This window comes from Molossus molossus, unplaced genomic scaffold (assembly GCF_014108415.1).
Source record: "Molossus molossus isolate mMolMol1 unplaced genomic scaffold, mMolMol1.p scaffold_m16_p_10, whole genome shotgun sequence".
Classification (NCBI taxonomy): domain Eukaryota; kingdom Metazoa; phylum Chordata; class Mammalia; order Chiroptera; family Molossidae; genus Molossus; species Molossus molossus.
The window spans coordinates 97,082,662-97,105,243 of NW_023425345.1; the positions used below are offsets into that span (position 1 = coordinate 97,082,662).

The following is a 22,582-nucleotide window of genomic DNA, read 5'->3' on the forward strand; positions in this document are numbered from 1 at the left end:
CAATTAATTTTTCTCTTACTAGGAAAAATTCTGTGATAAATTAACTCAAAAACACTGTCAAGTAAATATGCATGCTAATATTTGTGAATTGGAGTGAAGACTGACAGTGGAGTCTGGCTCCCATTTCTTTTTCTTCCATCTCCTTATGCTTATGTTTCAGCCAACCCAGAGCTAGCCCTGCCTGCTTGAATTCCCTCCTACCTTCATCTCCAGCATTTGAAATTCTCTTCATTCTTTTATGTTATTTTTATTTTAAATTTATTTTTGTTTTTGAAAGTATTACAGATGTCCCTCCTCTTTTCCCTCATTGACCCCCTTCCTCCCCACTCCTGAGCGTGCCCCCTCCCCTGCTGCCCTCTTTCACCGCACTACTGTATGTGTTCATTGGTTATGCATTTATGCATATGAAATTCTGTTCATCCTTTAAAGCTGTACTCACTCCATCCAGCTACCTCATCATTGAAGCACCACAGCCCCCAATCCCCCATCACCATCTGGAAAAGAGAATGTTTACATCTAATATCCTCTAACAGTTACTCTGAACTGCTTATGGGGCACTTACTAGTTTTGGTAATCTGTTCTTTATTTGATTATAAGCTCTTGAGGGCAAGGAGTGTGGCTTAATAATTATTTTTATCCCTCCCGATGCCTAGCAAAATACATATGTATATATAATATTACTTATATTTGTTGAGTGAATGAACTAATTTATAACAGAAATAAAATGGCTTCCAGTTATTTTCTATAGGTCATTTCTGATATTACCTGATACTTCACTAAATTTGCAGACTCATATATATACTCTTATATTTTTTCTTTTTTACTATCCTCTTAATCTGTGCTGTGATTTACTGCATTGAAACAGTACAGAAAACTTTTTCTGTTCATACATTTTAGTCCTTTCTGCAGCCTCCTTCTTTCTACCTGAAAGGACTCAGCTGTTACCAGTTAGTTCAGAGACCATTCAGCTAATGATACTCATCTATTACTCTCTTTTATCACACTCTTCCTTTACCCAGTGTTTTTGTTTCACCCAGTGAAACTTATTTTCTTTTTTTTTTTTTATCCTCACCTGAGAATATTTTTCCATTTTTTGTACAGATAGAGTGGGAGGGAGAGAGAGAGAGAAACATCGACGTGAAGGGACACATCGAGTGGCTGCTACCCGCACGACCAACCAGGGCCGGGGACAAACTGCAACCGAGGTACGTGCCCTTAGCGGGAACCGAACCCGGGTCTCTCCGGACCGCAGGCTGACGCTCTAACCGCTGAGCCAAACTGGCCAGGGCGAAACCTATTTTCTGACCCTTCACTTATCTATTCTGATGTTCTCTTTATTTCATTAATTTTTTCCCATTTTTTTCTTTAATCTTAAGGTTAGAACATCTCCATCATAGTTCATTTACATCCCTCACTTTTTTTTCAAAAACATCTTAAAGTCCCTTCTGTGTAAATTATTCTTTAATTGTAGATAAAGGGGCATTACCTACCTTCTCCTAAACATACCAGCTATTCTGGCCCTGGCCGATTAGGTTCAGTGGTTAGAGCGTCGGCCTGCGGTCCAGAGAGACCTGGGTTCAGTTCCCGCTAAGGGCGTGTACCTCGATTGCAGTTTTACCCCGGCCCTGGTTGGTCGTGTGGGTGGCAGCCACTCGTGTCCCTTTCACGTCGATGTTTCTCTCTCTCTTCCTTTCTCCCCCTCCCACTCTGTCTGAACAAAAAATGGAAAAATGTCCTTGGGTGAGGATTAAAAAAAAACATACCAGCTATTCTGAATTTGCAATTCTCATATTTCTTTTTTTTAATCCTCACCCAAGGATATTTTTTTCCATTGGTTTTTAGAGAGAGTGAAAGGAAGGGAGAGAGAGGAGTGGAGAGAAAGAGAAAAAGAAAGAAAAACATCAATATGAGAGAGACACATCTATTGGTTGCTTCCTGCATGGTCCTGAACCAGGGCTGGGGATGGAACCTGCAACCCAGGTATGTGCCCTTGACCAGGAATCAAACTCAACCCTTCTGTGTGCAGGGGCGGGATTGCGCTCTAACCACTGAGACAGCGCTTGCATTTCACTTTTATCCAGCGTTTAACTGACCAGTTCATCACTAGTCACAGTGTAAATAATTCCTAGCTCATAGTTGTTCATTTTTTAATTTATTAGTTCATTAAATTGCTGGCTGAATTTTATGCTTTTTGTTGAAAATATTTGTGCAGCATATCAGACCATGGAAATGGTTTACACGTAAATCAGACGTCTAAGTAGTAAGTAAAGACTTGGGCTTTTGACATATTTTCTAAGGAACTTAATAGAGAGTAAAGGAGTAGTTAATATGACTGACCTATTTGCCATTGATTTTTGTTACTATATATGTCAACTTCTCATCAATATGTTCCTTTTTTTTATCCTCACTCGATATTTTTGCATTTATCTTGAGATAGAGTGGGAGGAAGAGAGAGAGAGAAACATCGATGTGAAAGAGACACATCAAGTGGTTGCCACCCACACGACCCCAACCGGGGTGGGAACAAACTGCAACCCAGGTACGTACCCTTAGTGGGAACTGAACCCTGGCCTCTCTGGTCTGTGGGCCGACGCTCTAACTGCTGAGCCAAACCGGCCAGAGCAATATGTTCTTTTTAAAAAATCTGATATCCGCCCTGGCCGGTTTTGCTCAGCGGTTAGAGCGTCCACCTGCGGTCCGGAGAGACCCGGGTTCGGTTCCCGCTAAGGGCATGTGCCTTGGTTGCAGTTTGTCCCCGGCCCTGGTTGGTCGTGCGGGTGGCAGCCACTCGATGTGTCCCTTTCACGTCGATGTTTCCCTCTCTCTCTCTTCCTCTCTCTCCCTCCCACTCTGTCTGTACAAAGGATGGAAAAATGTCCTCGGATGAGGATAAAAAAAATAAAAAATAAAAATAAAAAAATAAATAAAAAATCTGATATCCAAAATTTTATTTTAATTATTGCTTTAATGATTTTATCATAGTGGTAATTAACTTGAAACTGCCAGACACATAGGGTTGAATTTTTGCCTTGTTGCACTAAGTGGAGGATAGTATTAAGTGAGATATACTATAATATGATTTTTCATCATAGTTTTTTTTCATTCAAGATGAATTACAAGGTTGTATATGAAATTTGGAGTGTTTTGCAGTATTGCACCTATCTGCTAGTTGGTCTCTCCTGCCCTAAACCAATTCAAAATAGTTTTTTATGCCATAGTAAAATTTCCTAGAAAATAAATCTCTAAAGAGATTTCCTTTGGGAGTATCCCAGTGGGAATGTGTTACTGTGAGTAGTGCATGATGTGAAATAGCCCAGGGGGCTACTGCTAAACATATTAAAAGATGGCTGGAGCTATTTCAAAGCTTTAATCTGACTTATTTTCCTAAATATCTGATAGTGCTGCTGCCCTGCAGTTTATTTTAATTATACTGAGTAACTTGGAGTCACTTGGTGTGGCTTTAGCTGTCCTTGGTGAAGAATGTTTTGGTTTCCTAGCAAACATTACATTAAATAAGATTAAACTCTCAGAAGTGAACCATGGACTAAACTTAATTGTATAGGGCCTATTTTATCAAGGCATGTTATTATATACTGATGGTAACATGGTGAATTATTGGGGTATTTTGGATCGGATTCTTTGTATTTGAGTGAAAGATTGCCTTGTTTATTAGTTTTGCTTACTAATACCAATGTTTCCTCATGATTATATGTTTTTTTGTTTGTTTGTTTGTTTGTTTGTTTGTTTGTGGTGCACTTTCTTAATGTCCACTGAACTCTACAACTAGTAAGTGGAAAAACTGAGTAACAGTTAAATGGCTTGATTCTGGTTACTTAGAGAACTCTAACCAAGCTGGACCACTAAATTTAAGGAATTTTCTTCTAGGTCAATGATTTTTAAATTGCAGATCATAAGCCGTAAGTGAGTTGGGAAATCACACAACACAACCAGCCTTTTATTTCTTTATTGACAGAGAAAATATCAGAGTACATCGAATGTGTTAACGGAAATTGTTGTTTCATGAAACTTCTGTTTAATGACGTATGTTTATATGTGGATATGGTCATATAATATTAAATGATTTTTTTCTATGGATTGTGTTCAAAAGGTTTGAAAGCCACTGCACTAGACTCTCTCCCCAAACCTACTTGCTACTGTTAGGAAAAGAGAACACCAAGGGAAAAACTTAGTTAAATCTTTAGAAAATACTTAGTATTATAAGTAGTTTATTGTTTTATGCAAACTTCTTGACATTGATTATAAAATCATTTTGAATAAAGCCCTTTATGGTATATATTTTTCTAGGTAGAGTTTATATATGGATGGGAGAATTTGAGGCAAGTTTCATTTTTTTCTTTTAATACCTTTCTAAATTGTCTGGATAATGTGTAGTTAATATATATTATTGTTATAATCAGGGAAAAAAATGTGTAACAGACTGATAGATCTCAGAGAGTGGGGAATGGGAAGAGAGTAACCAAAGAACTTATATACATGTATGCATAGCCCATGGACACAGACAGTAGTGGGGTGGAGGCCTGGGGTGGGGTGGGAGCTGGGTGGAGGGGGACAAAGGTGTGAAATGGGGGGCATCTGTAATACTGTCAACAATAAAAAATATATATATAAAAAACTGAGGAAAATGTCGATTTAATCTATTAATAAAGTTTACACAAAATATTCAATGTGGTTTAGTGTATTTTATGTTAAAAGAAGATTGCTATTGAAAATAAAAGGCCATGAATATACTTTATGCCTAAAAAAGAAGGGTCAGTAAATTCTTTAGGAGAAAAATAAAAAACAAGTGGAAAAGACCTAAGAATATCCATGTGCTGAAAGAGATAAAAGCAACAATGTAATTGAACAGTTAGGAAGAAAGGAACCTGCATTCATGGCCTCTGTTCTCACTGTTTTGCCCTTTCTCTGTGAATTAGCTTCCTTGAAGTAAGTGTTGAGATCAAATTAAGTATGTTTTCTTTAAAACACAGCTTCTTGGAAGAAAAATGCTTTGTAATTACCAGGTTTAATCATTGTTTATTACTTGTGATTTGCTTCATTTATTGGGAACTCCTGGGATTTACTCTAATTTTCTTGTTTAATTGTGAAGCTAGTAAAACATACGAGATTGCATCCATAAAATTTAGGCTTGGGGATAAAACACAGGTTTTGTTGATAACAACTGGTTAAGGCAAACTTAAATGAGGTTTGCATTAATTTTGTTAACATTATGACTGGTGGTTATTGTAGAGTACGTTTACTTAAATGAGCAATTGGGTAGTTTTCCTTCTCGAAAGTATCTGCGAACAATCCATTTAGTTTCTTGATAAATCCTATATTTGCCTGATTTTGATAGTGATATTGAGCACACACAATGGACTGTGTTGTATTATTTGTAAATAACAAAATGTTTTCCACTTAATTTTACTAAATGGCACAACTGCAAATATTATTTATGTTTATATGGGTAGATTACAAGTTCATATTAAAAATACTGTTATTTGGTTTGCATATTGCTTCTAGTCTACTTTTCTTTAGATTCCGAATGTATTTTAGATACTTTATTAGCACAATGCTAGAATCTTTTTAGTCAGATTTCTCACCAATCAAGAATGGTTGGCTATTCTAAATAATCTCATCAAGTTGTGTTCTTTTCAGTGGAGTTTAAGATAATATTTCTCGGTGGTCCTGAAAATTAACCAGAAGTAGAGGGATATCTAAGTTGTAAGTTAGATGTATCTTTTCTCAGTTTTTAACATAATTGATGTGATACATCATTATGCAATTTACATAACTGCTCCCATTTTTATAAACAAAATTTACTATCATCCAGAGTAATGTTTCTAAAGATGGGGCAGATTTGGGGTGATTTTGTTTAAAGGACTTTTGAGTTGTATTCTTGGAGACAAGAATTCACCAGTCTCTGCCTACACATCTGATACAGGCTATTGGCTTATTATATATGATGTTAATGGTGTAGCACCTGCCCACCACCACTTTATTTCTTTTGGCCTTTAAAAACTCTTACATTAGCAAAAGAGAATATACTGTTTGTAGTCAGAAATAGGTTTTCCAAAAAAGATTTCAGAATTCTCTAAATGATACTCTGAAAAAGCATATAAAATCAATATTTCAGTCCAACTTTTTAATAATAGACTCAGGCCTGAGAGTATTATATAATATCCCAGAGTTTTAAACATTTGCCAAAGTAATTTAATCTTTAAAGACAGAACGTATTAGATTAGGTTTTCTCTTACCTCAGCTAAAGTTATCTAAACATGTTTTAAGTCACTGGTGCCCACGGCCACATACATCTTTCATTAAGTCTTTTTCAGTTTGGCAACCATATCACTTTACTGGATACAAGCAAATGAAAAATGATCAAACAAGGGGTAAAATAAGTCTTCTAACTGAAATAAGCACAAGCAGCTAGCCATATTTCAAAGTTAGTTCAACATAAAAGTTCAAGATTTTGTGTAGATTTTTATAAATGTTTTTCTAATCAACACAGGAATTTTAATTTAGATTTAGTAAAGCTCTTTCCTCATGCACAATTAACTATTAAATGAGCACTAGTTATTGAATTAACTATTGAAAAAATATTTCTTTATTAAAGTTACCTAACCTCAGACAGCTGGATTTTACTTTATACAGTATCACTTTGTTATAATTACCTATGTTCATGTTTAATTATTTAATTTATATATAATTTGCCTTCAGATTTATATCATGCTGTAGATACAATACTCTAAGTAGTATATAATCTGAAGATTCCTAACTTTCTGTTCTAAAATAGATGTCTGAATCTAAGATTCGTTTCAGCTCTGAATTTGTAGTCTTTTCAAATCACAGATAGGCTTGTAATTCAGGTTAGTACAGTTCAAGATGCCTATTTAACAAAAATATGAAAGGTAAATACAGGCTACTGATTTTTCAACTCATATAAATATGGCATTGAAGTGAAAATCATATTTTGTTTTCCCTAACTTTATAGACTAATAGACCATAACTTGGAAGGTATCTTAGAAGTGACCTGACCATTCCCATCCCTTGCATGATGTGGTGATTAATTCTTGGAATATCTGCAGCAGATAATAATCCTGTTACTGCTCATCACCTCCGATAGTGGCTAGCATTCTGTCTTATTAGGAAAGATTTGTTGTTACACAGCTGTAAGCCTTAGAAGGTTAAGTCACAAATTTGGAGTTCATGACACTCACTCATCCTTTGATCCCCCTCTTTTGATTGAGTTTGTTTTGTATTGTCTTTCTCTTGATTAAATTAACACAAAGGCGGTAAAATCAAATGTTGTCTGGGACTTCATGGTGAAGAAGAAGAGGGAAATCTGAAAATAAAAAGAAGTAGGTGAAAAGTAGGAAGAAGTGAAGAATAACAAAAAATTAAGAAGAAAAATAAGAAAGAGTTGAATATAGTAGGGAACAATTAAGGATCTTATTTTTTCTACCCTGAATAATCATTTTCTATCATCATGACCCAAGGAGGAAAAAATAAGCCCCTATTATTGTGGGCCTGTGATTTGTATGAACCTTCATTCCACCACTTAATTATGTAACCTTTGGAAGTATTACCTTTCTGTGTTACTTTCCTCGTATATAAAATGACCCTTACCTATATTTTTGTCTTTTTAATAGTCATCTGAAGTATTAGGACTGTGTCTGGCACACAATAAATGTTCACTAAGTGCATTTTACTTTCATCATCATGTTGCTCTAGGAATATAAATTCCTTAGGGGAAGGAACTTGATTAATTTTATTTATGGCTGTATCATCAGTACCTAGAATATTGTATGTATAATATAAATTTATTGAATGAATAAATGGATTCTTGTCAGCTCTACCTTCAACACTGTAGATCAAGTTACAGGAAGACCCTCTGTAACTCAAATTTGAGTATAGTACTGTTGGCCATTGGTCCCAGTGTTCTGACCAGGGTCTTTTCTCAAAGAAGAGTAAACTGTAGTGCTTATTTTCAGGGACAAGAAGCTTCAGGAGTGTAAACCATGAAAGGAAGGGCAAATCTGGCAGAGATTCTGCAGTTCTAGCTCACTATCCCTGGATCAGTTCAATAAATCAGGTGCCAACTAATGCAAGATTCCAAAATTCTTTGCTGCCAGGACATGATTTGGATTTTGTAGGTGGACTTCCCGGACTGCTAGCTGTACAGGCTCACCTTGTTCATTTCATTAATTTCTATTTGCCCTACGATAATCTGATCTCCCATCTCCATCTTCCAGTTTACACTGTTGAATTTTTTTGGACTTCACTTATTACCTCAAGGCTTTGCTTCTCATCATTTCTATTAATATTATTTTAATCCAGGCCATATGGATTAATGCAAAAATTCTCAAGTGATCTTCCTGATTCATAGTCTTACATTGTTATGATCTAATATCTATATAGCAATCGAATGATCCCTCTGAAAAGTAAATCAGTCATTCCCCTACCTAAAATTTCTTAGTAGCTTCCCACCTGTGAGACTGATACACTCAAAATCTATCCCAAACGTATCATGTTATGTCTTTTAACTGCAAAGACTAGAAAGCTGAAAATTGCAGAATTGTTTTATGTGTCACTAAGAAAGAAAGCATGCTGCCAATTTGACTGTTACACCACAGAGGTTGTAAGACACAACCTGATTATGAAATGTTAAAATTTAAAAGAAAGTGAAAATTGGAATTTATGAAATGCAATTTTCTTGTCATTTGGTAATAAAAAATTGTTAATATATATTTACTAGTACAGTGGCAAATAATTGAGACTGTTATTTCTGTCTCTAATGAGAATTCTTAAGCTTCACCATTATATATGATATTTCTTCTGGGGTTTTGGTGGCTATCTTTTATAAGGTTAAAGATGTTCCTCTCGCCCTGGCCGGTTTGGCTCAGCAGTTAGAGTGTCAGCCTGCGGTCCTGAGAGACCCGGGTTCGGTTCCCGCTTAGGGCACGTACCTCGGTTGCAGTTTGTCCCCAGCCGTGGTAGGTCGTGCGGGTGGCAGCCACTCGGTGTGTTCTTTTCACATCGATGTTTCTCTCTCTATCTGTTCCTCTCTCTCCCTCCCACTCTACCTGAACGAAAAATGGAAAAATGTCCTCGGGTGAAGATAAAAAAAAAAAAAAAAGGATGTTCCTCTATATCTAATTAATTGTTTCTAAATCAAGAGTGAACTTTATTAAATGCTTTTTCTGCATCATTTGAGATGATCATATGGTTATTTTCTTTAATCTGTTAATGTGGTAACATATTTATAAGGTTTTATTTTGTTTTTTTAAAGTTGAACCATCTTGCATTAGTGGGATCAGCACTACTTGGTCTTGATTTCTTTTTCAGTCACTATTGGATTTCCTTTGCTAATATTTCATTCTGTCTATATTCACAAGTGAGAGTGGTTAGTAATCTTCTGTTTGTATACTGTCTTTGTTCTATTTTGTTATGATTATATTAGCTTCAGAAAATGATTTTAGTCTTGGGAATAATTTGTATAATATAGGAATTATTCTTGAAAGGTTGGTAAAACTCATCTGTACAACTCTGATTCTGGTGTGTTGAAGTGGGGATGGATGATTTTTGACTACCATTTAAATTTCTTTAGTGGTTATTGAACTACTGGTGTTCTGCAAAACCCTGGATTAAATAAGCATTTAGAAATAAAGTACAAATTACTATAATTGGCCCTAGAAGAGGTAGAAAAACTAAGTAGACCAGTAACTATAGAAGAAATAAAGACATTTGTCACAGGGCTGGCTATCTTTAAAAATGTAACACGAAAATGGTTTCACAGTTGTTTTAACCCTCAAATAACATAATCCTGCATTACATAAACTATTCTATAGTAGTTAGTGGAAAATAAAGTTTCCTTAATAATTTTGTAGGAAGAAAGCATAACACTAACACAAACCTGATAAAGATAATGTCTATAACCCTGGACCAGTGTCACATGTAAATATTTATGCATCTATCTTAAACAAATGTTAGCAAATAGGATTCAATGGGACATTAAAAGCCTAAGACTATGCTATAACTAAATGAAGCCCATTTCAAGCATGCGAGGAGGATTCCATATTTGTAAATGTACTAACAATTCACCATATCAGTAGTGCTAAGAGACTAACACTATGGTTATAACAGTAGTTGTAACTAAAACTTTTGCAAAATTCAATATTCAGTTTGACAAAATTTAAAATGTTCATTTCTGATTGAAATTTTTTTTTTTTTTAAATCCTTACCCAAGAATATTTTTTCATTGATTTTTTTAGCTAGAGTGGGAGGGAGAGAAACATCGATGTGAGAGAGACACATCGATTGGTTGCCTTGCTCACGACCCCAACCAGGGCTGGGGTCGAACCTGCAACCAAGGTACATGCCCTTGACCGGAAATCGAACCCATGATTCTGGTCTGTGGGTCACTGTGTTGGTGGTCCCATAAGATTATAATGGAGCTGAAAATTGTTGTAGCCATTATAAGTCACAGCACAACATATTTCTCATGTGTTTATGGTGATACTAGCGTAAACAAGCCTTTTGCACTACCAGTCATAAAAGCATACATATAATTATGTGCAGTACACAATACTTGATAGTAATAATAAGTGACTATGTTACTGGCTAATGTATTTACTGTACTATATTTTCATTATTTTAGAGTATACTCGTTTTACTTAAAAAAATTTTGCTGTGAGCCCTGGTGAGTTTGGCTCAGCGTTTGGAGCGTCAGCCTGCAGACCAGAGAGTCCCGGGTTCAGTTCCCGCTAGGGGAACGTACCAAAAATAAAAAATAAAAATTTTGCTGTGAAACAGTTTGTGGTGTTAGACCAGTGACAGCCTCATAAATGTGTTTACCATGTCTCTTGATAGCTTCATTTTCTCTTGTGCTTGATTTAATCTCATGTTTTATAAATTGAGTGTGACCTGAGTGTACAGTGTTTATAAAGTCTGCAGTAGTGTATGGTAATTTCCTAGGCCTTCAGTTTCACTCACCACTCACTTACTAACCCACCCAGAGCAACTTCCAGTCTTGCAAGCTCCATTCATGGTAAGGGCCCTGTACAGGTGTACCACTTTTTATCTTTTATACCATATTTTGACTGTACCTTTTCTATGTTTAGATATATTTAGATGCACAAATACTTACCATTATATTATAATTGCCTATAGTATTCAGCACAGTAATATGCCAGACAGGTGTGTAACCTAGGAGCAATAGGCTATAGCACATATAGCCTAGGTGTGTGGTAGGCTGTACCATCTATGTTTGTGTAAGGGCACTGTATGATGTTCACACAGTAATGAAATTGCCTGATAATTTCTCAGAATGTATCCTTGTTAAGCAGTGCATGACTGTGCAGCTATTCTGCTAACCTTCTATCTCTACTATTAGTTAACAGTGTTCTGGAACTCTTCTGGTCCAAACATATCCTAAATAACTATGCTAGGGAAGGTTAAATAAAGTAGGATAAATGCAGTAGTTACTGTGCATTTGTTATTCATTTACGGTTGAAGGAACAAATATAGGAATCAAAAGAACCTTTATAAGAGATTTATAATAAATGTAAATAATACAGATTTAGAGAAAGCTGGAATTACGTCCACCACAATGTTTGTAATGATTCAACTCTGTAAGATGAGATTTCAGGTAAATTTTAATTTCTTTATACTTTTCTGTATTTTCATTTTTGACAAGAACATATATATTTTTTTAATTTAAAAAAACTAGCTAATAATAAAGTTTTTAATCTGTAAAAGGCATAAATGACTAAAAGCTAGAAAATGATCAAGAGCAACTAAGGTCATCTTATCAGGTGGTATAGAAAAATCACATTGGAGGCACTGTCCAATCATGCATGGGTACCCTGTCTTCCAGGAAGTTTCTACTAAAGAATCACCTCAATAGCAAGTCACTGTTAAAAAAATTATAGTGTTATCTGCCTTTATAATTATCATGATAAAACTTCATGACTGTTTATATACCCAGCATTATATTAGGCTGTTTCTGTGTATTACTCACTTACAATCTTAGCAACAACACTAGGTTGACATTTCTCTGATTTAAAATGAGGAAATGAATGTTCAGGTCCCACAAGTAAAATAGCTGATGATATTCCTGATTATTTTTTCAGCCTCTTTATGAACTGTTATTCTTACCTTCTGAAGAAGTCTATCATATTTCTCAAATGTTTAAGGGAAGAGAAAAGTTGAGAACTAATCATCTAAAGTGTGTCCAAATATTGAAAAAAAGTTATCAGTAGATAAAATATATTTCAAAAGTTTGAAACATTTTGTAACAGCAGAATGAAAATACATCAGAGAACTTATGGTTTCTTCAATTTGGCAGTTGTATCAAAAGAAATAGAAATATGTAGTTATGTACCTTGACATTTTTCTATCAGATTATTATTTTAAAATAAAAAATGAGCAAAAATTATGGAGTTGCATATTTAGAAAAAAATCAGTGTGTACTGGAAGACAAAGATATACATAGTAAGTATTCACTAAAGCACAAATTCTGCATTAATTTCTCAGAATACAATAAAATGAACTAGAAATAAAAGCAGAATTATATTTTCTTAGCTATTATACGCCATCAATTGAAGTTTTGCCATTTAAGATACAGAGTTTGAAAGTATGAAAGATATTCGAGTGAAATGTATACATTCATGGCAAGTTGTAAGACACATCCCAATGGCAGAATTCTTTGAAATCATACAAGTAGGCAGAAAGATACAGCTTTAAACCAATTGTTTGAAAACCAAATAACAAAAACTTGGAATATGTTAGGAAAAGGAATAATAACAGATCCATATAAGTTAAGAAAAACACCAAGACTAACCAAAAGTCAGACCACAGGTAATATAAGCAATAAATTCACTCAACATGCATATGCATAGACATATATTGTGTGTATAAACATGTTTTTAGCAAGTCCAATTTTGTTAGCAAAGTAATGCCATCATATCAAGGAGATGTCATTTCCTCTGGTTAAATGACAGCACTCAGTTGTGCACTGGAGTGTGGTGCAGTCGCTAAGAGGATGGACTCTACCCATTCGAGCCCTGGCTTTACTAATGATGAACTAGTGTCAAGTGGTTAATGTGAACTAACTCAGTTCAGCTGAGTTCTTTCTGGCTTTGGTCATCTTCTCCATAAGTGGAATAGTAACACCTACTCATAAAGAGTTATTGTAAGGATGGAATTAATTAATCCGCGTAGTGGACCTGGTACATAACATTCATATTGCTCTTGTCAAATTGTCACTTCCTTCCAAAAAAGCTTTTACTGAAATTTTATTTTAGAGCTACAAAGGACATTTTATTTTATTTTCATTTTTAGAGCAGACAGACAGCTGGGGTTATTGTGGGGAAGGATTGAGCACAAAAGAAAGAGAACTCAAGGACAGCAGTGAGGTGATTGTGGGGTGGAGGGGGATGGGTGGAAGTGGAAGATGGCATAGAGGGGATAACAAGTGATGGAGAAAATTAAATTAAAAAACTGAAAAACAGAACAGAATAGAGATTTACCAAGCAAAGCTCTTTGTGTCTTAAAAACAAAACACATATAATTATGAATGATACAGCTAGGGAGCCCACCGTAAGGAAATGGATTTGTATTCACTATACCTTATATGAATAGCACCATGAACTTCTTTGCTGTAGTTTTTTCCCCCCAAATGTGCAAAGGACATTTTATATGCAAAGTAGACCCTGCATTGTCTGGCCCCCACCTATGTTAGTAACCCCATTTCCTGCCAGTGTGCCCCTGCACAATATGCTCTGCCTACGAATGCCTTCTTGAATAAACCAAGCCATTTCCCACTTCGGAGCTTTCTTTTTATTGATTTTTTTTTTTTTTTTTTTTTAAGATAGAGGAAGGGAGAGAGAGATAGAAACATCAGTGTGAGAGATGCATCAACTGGCTGTCTCCTGCATGCCCCCTACTGGAGATCAAGCCCACAACCCCGGTATGTGCCCTGATCTGGAATTGAACCCAGACCTCTCAGTCCATGGGATGATGCTCAATCCACTGAGCCACACTGGCTGAGTGCACTGCAGAGCTTTCTTGTTTTTCCTTCTGTCTGAGAAGTTTTTCTGACTTCATCCACTTATATAACACATAAGTAATCCTTTCCTCTGGGTAGTTCCTTCTTATCCTTCAGATCCTAGCTTACATGCCACCTCAGAGAGGGCTTCCCTCACCACTCTCTCCAAAGTCGTACCCCCCCTTTTTCCTTTTCCTCACCACCGGATTCAGAGTAGGCTCCCCATTCTCTCTAACAGAATCCTTTTATTCTTGTATAGCATTTATTACACTTGATAACTTTTTACGTATTTGTTTATCTTTACTAATATCTAGCTTTCCTGTGTGACAGGGACCATGTCTCTTGTTAACCACTGTCTATCACATGCCGAGGACAGTACCTGATATGCCCTCAGTATGTTGAGTGAATGTCATAGCTGCTATGACATAAATTACAACCTGGAAAGTAAGAATTATCAACAACTTAAAAATATTCATTTCTTTTGATCCATCAATCCTACCTTTAGTAAACTTTTAGTAAACTCTTTTTTTTAATCCTCACCCAAGGATATGGTTTTATTAGTGATTTTTAGAAAGAAACATTGATTGGCTGCCCTCCTTACACATCCCAGTGAGGGTTGAATCCGCAACCAATGTATGTGCCCCGAACAGGAATTGAGTCCAAAACCTTTTGGTGTACAAGACGATACTCTAACCAACTGAGCCACCCAGCCAGGGTTTTCATAAACTCTTTTAAGGGTATTATTTTTAAAATGATGAAAAGGCCATCTCACCATTATGAATAATAATGATAAGTTGAAAAAAATTATATGTCTAACAACTAGAAAATAATTGATCAAATTATGACACAAAAAAAATTGTATAGTCACATGAAATTGTGGTAAGCTTAAATAGTGTTACCATGTTAAGAGAAAAAGCATACACAAAATAGAAATAAGAAACTAAAACAAAATACATCAACAAAAGAAAGTATACCAAAAAATTGTGGTTAAAGCTGTATAGTAAATTGTATTAATCATATTTAAAGAAAATTAAGCCCTGGCCAGTTTTGCTCAGCGGTTAGAGCGTTGGCCTGCGGTCCAGAGAGACCTGGGGTCGGTTCCCGCTAAGGGCATGTACCTTGGTTGCAGTTTGTCCCCGGCCCTTGGTTGTGCGGGTGGCAGCCACTCAATGTGTCCCTTTCATGTCGATGTTTCTCTCTCTCTCTCTCTCTCTCTCTTCCTCTCCCTCCCACTCTATGGGAACAAAAAATGGAAAAATGTCCTTGGGTGAGGATAAAAATAAAAAAATTTTTTTAAAAAGAAAATGAACTTTTCTACAAAACCATGTATTCTAAAAGGAAAATGTATTATGTTTTTTAAAGTATCAGAAGTATTAATAAAAATTGCATGAATAGATTCACACTATGTTCATATTTATACAAAAGGGAAGAAACTGCTTTATTAGAAAGTGGTAATTTCTGTTTTAGCTTAAAGTTGTTAAGCACCAGTCCTGGAGGAAAATTTACTATTACAGGTTTAAAAAATACAAATTCATAGCGCTGAAGAAAAACTGAAAACTATTATTAAGATATCTTCCTGACCACATTCACTAAATTTCCAAATTTCTATCTGTAACTGAACTCCTTAGAAAATTTTATTAAAACAGTTTTTTAAAATGACTGAATATATGTTTATTCAAGACTTTGTGGGCTGCATTTGAATATCATATATATATACATATATCATGTATATACATATATACATATATCATATACATGTATCAGTTAATTTTTTCAGTATGTGTTGTAGTACAAAATGATTAACAACCAAAGTCAACGTCATTGAGTATGTAGAGTTTTGCCACCAGGTTGTGTTGTTTATGGTGTTTGATGTTTGTGAAAGTTTAATTGTGAACAAATCTGGGATAAAAGCACTTGGTTACTTATGGATTGCTTCATTTTTTCATAGACAGATCATCGAGAATCAACTTTTCCTATTGACTCAAAGTCTCCATTTTGCCTCAGTACATTAGTGAACATATGAGGACCCCATTTTCATCCTTGGAATAAAGAGTTGCATTTAATTTGGCAATAAGCCTCCATTCTCTACTTCTGCACCTGTGTCAGATGCCTCTGATTGATGGTGGCAGTTGCCTGATCAGTCCAATTTCTATTCTTTCTCAGGAAAGAGCTCTCGGTAGTACTTACTTTTTTTTTTTTTTTAAATCATAGTTGGCTCAAGTGAAACCAATTTGCCATTTCTGCTGTATGCCAAAATTATCAATGTACTATTCCTCAGCTTGTCCACATGTTCAGTTCTGGAGAACAGAAAGCCTCTATGAGGATGGTTGTCTCTGCAACACAAAAATCTTGCTTTGAGAATGAGTGTTTGTTTGGAGCATAACAACAGAAAGCAAGAAGCAAAGCTGTGAGCCTACAAAGCAAGGACATGTTTTTTCTATTACAAGCATAGTTGTTTTTTGTTGTGGTTTTTTTTTGAAGGAGGAATGAAACAACAATAAGATAAAGATATAGTTTCAAACAAATATACCTCAAATAAGTCTCTCATTGATTTATTTCATTACTCAGCGTGCAGTAAGGTGTCTGTAGTCATTTCTGTGCCTAGCATAGCTGTACTTGAAGATGTTGCCATGATGTTATAACACTTTTAAATCGTGTTGGACCTCTGATCTCCATAGCAGCAAATATAGTCTGATGGAGTAAATGCCTCATATATCACCAGCAGAGTTCTATATGTTCTTTCAAGGTGATTATATTTGATAGCATATGAAAGATCACAGACCATTTACCAAAATAACAGTTATTACTCATTGTTTTGTGTATTATCACCAACTACTTGGAAATTTTTGGCTCTAGAGTTAAATACTGCTACCAAATTCTCCTACTTATATCAAAATAGAAAAAGAAATTTGCTTTTTTAGAGGATAGAATATTATTTCAATGTGGCATTAAGTACTGCAACAAAAATTGTCCATCAAGTCCTTTATTTATGTATGTATGTATTTATTTATTTATTTTTGGTATGTGCCCCTAGTGGGAACCGAACCCGGGACTCTGTGGTCCGCAAGCTGATGCTCCAACCGCTGAGCCAAACCAGCCAGGGCCCATCAAGTTCTTTGAAACTTTCTCTAATACTGATTAAGCAATGAAACACATGCTGATAAGAGTATTCATGATCTTCAGGGCCTTTCTCCCTTTTTCCAGTGAGATTTCCATTAGGTTACATGTACAAAAGAAACTTAGACTTGTCTGCTCATCTTAATATCATGCCCAGGGGCATATGGAATGCTACCATGGAAAATAACAAGAGGAAGGACCCATTGTTTATTAAATAGTGTTATTAAAGCAACACTGAAAACCAGCCCCTTTATGACTGTAAAGTATGTCCAAACTGAATTTAAATTCACTTAGAGGCAGAGGCGCTGTTTGGTTTTTTTTTTTAAGAACTTTACATTTTATTTTTCAATTATAATTTACATTCAGTATTTTGTATTAGTTTCAGGTATACAGCATAGTGGTTAGACAGTAATATATTTTACAAAGTGTTTTCCCTTATATTTAAAGTACCCACCTGGCACCATATATAGTTATTACAGTATTACTGACTATATTCCTTATACTGTACTTTATGTTCTAACTACCATTTTGTACTTCTTGGTTCCTTCACCTCCTTCACCCTGTCCCCCAACTCCCCTCCCCTCTGGCAACCATCAGTCTGTTCTTTGTGTCTATGAGTCTATTTCAGTTTTGTTTGTTTCCTTTATTTTGTTTTTTTAGATTCCACGTATAAGTCAAATTATATGGTATTTGTCTTTCTCTGACTGATTTCACTTACATAATACCTTCTAGATCCATCCATGCTGTTGCAAATGGTAAAATTTCATTCCTTTTATGACTGAGTAATATTTCATTATATATATGTACCACAACTTTTTTATCCACTCGTTTATCTGTGGATACTTGGGTTGCTTCCCTGTCTTGACTATTGTAAATAATACTTCAATGAACATAGGGGTGCATATAGTTTTTCGAATTAGTGATTTGGGTTTCTTCAGATATATATACCCAGAAGTGGAATCGCTGGGTCATATAAGGCAGTTCCATTTGTAATTTTTTGAGGACCCTCTATACTGTTTTCCTTAGCGGCTGTACCAGTCTGGATTCCCACCAACAATGCATAAGGGTTTCCTTTTCTCCAAACCTTCACCGACATTTGTTTGTGGATTTATTAATGATAGCTATCTGACAGAATCTCATTATAGTTTTAATTTGCATTTCTAGGCAGAGATACTTTTAAGTAGAAGTATGTCATGTCTTTGCCTAAGACCTACTTCTGTCCATACAACAGTCAGTGAGTTGCCTAGCAAATTAATGTTTAATTAACTGGAGCTTTGGCCCTAAACCCTAATACTAGGCCATACCTTGACAAAGAAACTGTTTACTCCCTACCAATACTCAAATCCAAGTTTGGAACTGGACCAGTCCCGTAAGTCTAGAATAAAATGAAGAACAAGAGAAGGAGTTTTCCCTCTTTGCCCAGTAGCAGGCTGACCAATAGCTACCATCCCAGGGCTTCTCAGTTCTGGGCCCAGCTGCCGAATGACTAAGAAGAGGGCAAACAAGATTTTTTCCCACTCCTTCCAAATATAAGTAGGAGAAAGATGCCCATGAATACTTGTGATTTTGCCAGATATGGAGATACAGTAAACCCTCACTCAATTTTGCGAACCTTGATTTAACGAATTTCAGATTTAACAGACAAACTATCTGGTCTGTATGTTGTATGTGAAAATGAACGCCCTGTTAATTTTAAAATGCTTTTAACCAAAATTTGCTTATAATTAAATTAACAGTTTATATTCTGTTATTAATTCACTGTTATTTCTAACAAATTTTAGTGACTAGGCTATATGTTGGAAAAAACACTGTAGTAATTTTGCCGACATAAATAATATTACATATCTCCAACTGTAGTCTACACATTTAAATCCAAGAGTCACCGCACATAATAGTAGTTGGCAAATGGTTAGCACATGATCACACTGCATTGCTAGCAGTGACAGTGACTGTTTCTGTTTTCCCCAGTCATGACTATGCAGCAGTTTTAAGGAATCCTGGCCTATGTTCCCACTGGGCTAAGCCACACCCCCAGTCGCATGCATTGTTTACTTTTGGTGACGTGAATGCACACATTTACTAGACCTATTCAGTATAAACTTTAAAGTACTGTGACATATAGAAAACTTTTCTGTGAAATTAAACTTTTCATACATACTTATTTTAATTACACAAACATGTTTACATAAGTAAAAGTAGGTTAACTAATTTGTCAATTTTTTAACATACAAAATCGGAAAACCTACTTTATTATGTAACAGACTTTTGGCTTTAAAGGACACCCCCTTGCCCTAATTAGTCTGTTATATCAAGGTTTTACTGTAATATTTTAGGATTGAGCACTCTAGTGGTAGAAAAATCCATCACAGCAAATCAGTAGTTACCTTGTTCCTCTGGAGAAGAGAGTGGGACTTGGGGTGAAGGAGCAATGGGTGGTGAGAGGGAATGTCTTTGGGGACAGAAATGGTGGGATAGCAATGATACACCTGTGAGAAGTCTAGTCACACAACACTGAACATACATGTGGCAGAGCAGTGTGAAGTGGCGAAAAATTGGGCTGCAGAGATCAATGGGAATGAGCTTACAGGTGTCTTGCATCCCGTTATAAGGACTTTGGATTTTGCTCACATTTGGTAAAGGAATAAATGAAGTTGAAATAATATTTTAGTAATAATAATAAAGCATAGCAAAAGCATTCAAAGACATTTTTGAAAAGGTTCATCCATACCTCCTTCTCTTTCTTGTTCTAGTCCTACTGAGCACTTTTTAGAAACATAGTTATAATCATAGTTTATGTATGTATGTATCATTTTGTGTTCTGCCCTTTTCCCCTAATCTTCTTGTAATAATGTTTCACTTTACTCTAGAAAAGTTTAAGGGAAGGTGTGACAAGATCAGTTTTATCTCAGAAAGATAACCCTGGCATTAGTAGGGAAGATGGACTTGATGGGAAGAGAATCAAAATGGGGTTAAAGAGTAGGGAGTGTGTTTAAGAGATGTTTAGAGAGTCCTGTCCTGGGAATCATGAGAAGAGAGTTCTAGTAAACATGAAAGTATCCTGCTGAGCCCACATTGTGAGTTGAGAGCAAGCCTTTTCCACCAGCCAAATAGAAATGCTGTCTTATTCCCCTTGGAAAGCTTCCCTCTGCCTTCACCAAAGTCTCAGAGATCTGGTTTCATTTTGAAGTAGGCTGACTCTAAGAGTCTCTGCAGAGATGAACCCAGTGTTGGTCCATGAACAGTGCACAAAGCAGGCAGCACACAGGGGATATTATTAGTGCTGTACTTCCTTTTGGTGCTTAGCCAGTTATCTCAGTGGCCAGGAGTGTGTGGGGGGTAATGACAACTTTTTCTTGAATATAACTATCATTTTTGTTAATTGCAGTAATACATAATAATTAAAAAACTCACTACATAAAGTTACTTTCAGAATAATATATTAGGAAGGGAGCACTAGATTGTTTTGAGATGGGGTCGATTCTGCTGCTCCCCCAGTCTTGTTGATTATACTTAGGGCAAGTCATTTAATCTCTCTGGTGCCCAGTCTCCTCACCTTCACAAATATAGGGATGTTTAACCTCTGAGATATATATGCTACCATTTCAGCAATCTCTTGTATTTTTCTGGGGACTAATATTTTTTTGATCTTTTGTGGTTGATAGAATAATGCACTATAAGTTGTATTTTGTCAGTAATAGTACAGGGGCTGTCACTAAGCAGGTTAGGAAAGCCTGTGAACTAGTTACCACTGAAAAGAGCCTTCATTAAAATCTTAAATTTTATTTTAAGGCTGCTTTGATCAATAATGAAATCTAGTTTCACTTTTACTTAGCAGACTGGTAGAATTAGTATAACAGGATGAACACAGCGTGGGGATTGCTTCTTTCTTCCCCTCCCTCCCCTTCCCTTCTCTTCCTTCTTTTCCTTTTCCTCCCCCTTCTTGAGGAGGGAGCAACCCTTTTATGTTAATGTAGTAGGTACCACGAGAACAAACTTTAAATGACAGTTAATCATATACATTTGTAGAGATTTAAAAATTTTTAAATATTTTGTAAAATCTTACTTTAAAATTTTAGCTTTCTTTTTATATTTAAAAATAAAAACCTCAAAACTGTTCAGGTCACGGAAAATTCCTATTACTTCACTAAATCATTTAGAAAAGACTTTATTAAATTGATTTCACTATCATTTTCTCATGTAAGCATGATGCATACCTGGCTGTTTTCAAAAAGGGGGTATTAGGTGGCTGTAATTAATTTGCTACTTAGTATTAAATCATCTTTAAAAATCTATTCCTTAAAGTTGCAAGATATTTTATATAATTGAGAGTTAAAAGGAACCACAACACACACCTTTCTGTCAGATGATCCACAGTTGTGAAAACACTGACAGAAGGGCCAGGAAAAGCCTTAGCTGTGTGGAGAAAAGCACTGCCGTATTTGGGCCTTCGTGAAGATTCTGTATTGCTTTGCATAGAGTTTCTATGGTGACCTGTATTTGATTTTAATTTTTTAGTAAATGAGATTTTTAAAAGGTGGATTTATGTTATATTGGCATATTGTATATTTGAAAGAAACCACTGCTGTCTACTGAAAAACACTATTTTGTTTCCACAGAAACCTGCTAATATTTTAGTTATGGGTGAAGGTCCCGAGCGAGGAAGAGTAAAAATTGGTATGTTATATCTTTGATAAATCACAGTGTAGTACTTTTGAGACTTTTGCAGGCAGCTTTATCACTTCTAATTTTTGCTTTAATAATATGCATACATTCATGTACCTCCATATGATCAAAGCCATTTTTAAAGAGTATACACGAAAAGTGAAAAGTGTTTCATACTCTTAAAGGTGTCAGAAAATCTTTAGACTGAAGTGTTCTAATTATAAAATAAGCCATGCAAGTTTTTTAGAAACCTTTACCTTCATTAAAAATAGCCTGTGGAGGTGAGTGGCTTCTATCTATGTTAGATGCTAGCTTCACCTTTATTTTAGTCCCAAGGGCATACAGCAGCATACTAGTAATTAAACCATCAGTTCTATTCATCTGAGCCGGATTAGATTAGAACATATGCCTCCGCTGACCTCATCTAGATTAGGAATTACAAACTAGGAAAACCATTGAGGCCAGATAGGCACTGAACCATAAGTTCTAACAAGCCTGTCTTGTAGCAGGCCTTTGCCTGATGGGAAAAAACTTAATGAGCATTCTCTACCTTGGCATGTTTTAAAATTTTTTTCCATTGATTTTTTTATTTTGTAGAGAGAGTAGAAGGGAGGGAAATAGAAAGAGAGAGAGAAACATCATGTTGAGAGAGAGACATCAATTGGTTGCCTCCCACACTGCCCTGGTCAGGGACTGGAGAAACCTGCAACCCAGGCACATGCCCTTGACCGGAATTGAATCCCAGACTCTCTGGTC

General features: G+C 35.7%; 1 protein-coding gene across 15 annotated transcripts in view; it reads left to right on the forward strand.

Annotated features, from left to right (window-relative positions):
* Nucleotides 1-22,582, forward strand: part of CDK8 (cyclin dependent kinase 8) — a 136,427-nt gene that overhangs the window by 92,863 nt on the left and 20,982 nt on the right. For 14 of the 15 annotated variants that reach the window (XM_036251638.1, XM_036251640.1, XM_036251641.1 and 11 more), the window contains one exon: nucleotides 21,781-21,838. The exons of the other annotated variant lie outside the window; for it this stretch is intronic. In XM_036251638.1, coding sequence (XP_036107531.1) covers nucleotides 21,781-21,838 — 58 coding nt within the window. The remainder of the gene's footprint in view (nucleotides 1-21,780; nucleotides 21,839-22,582) is intronic. 15 annotated transcript variants of the gene reach the window in all.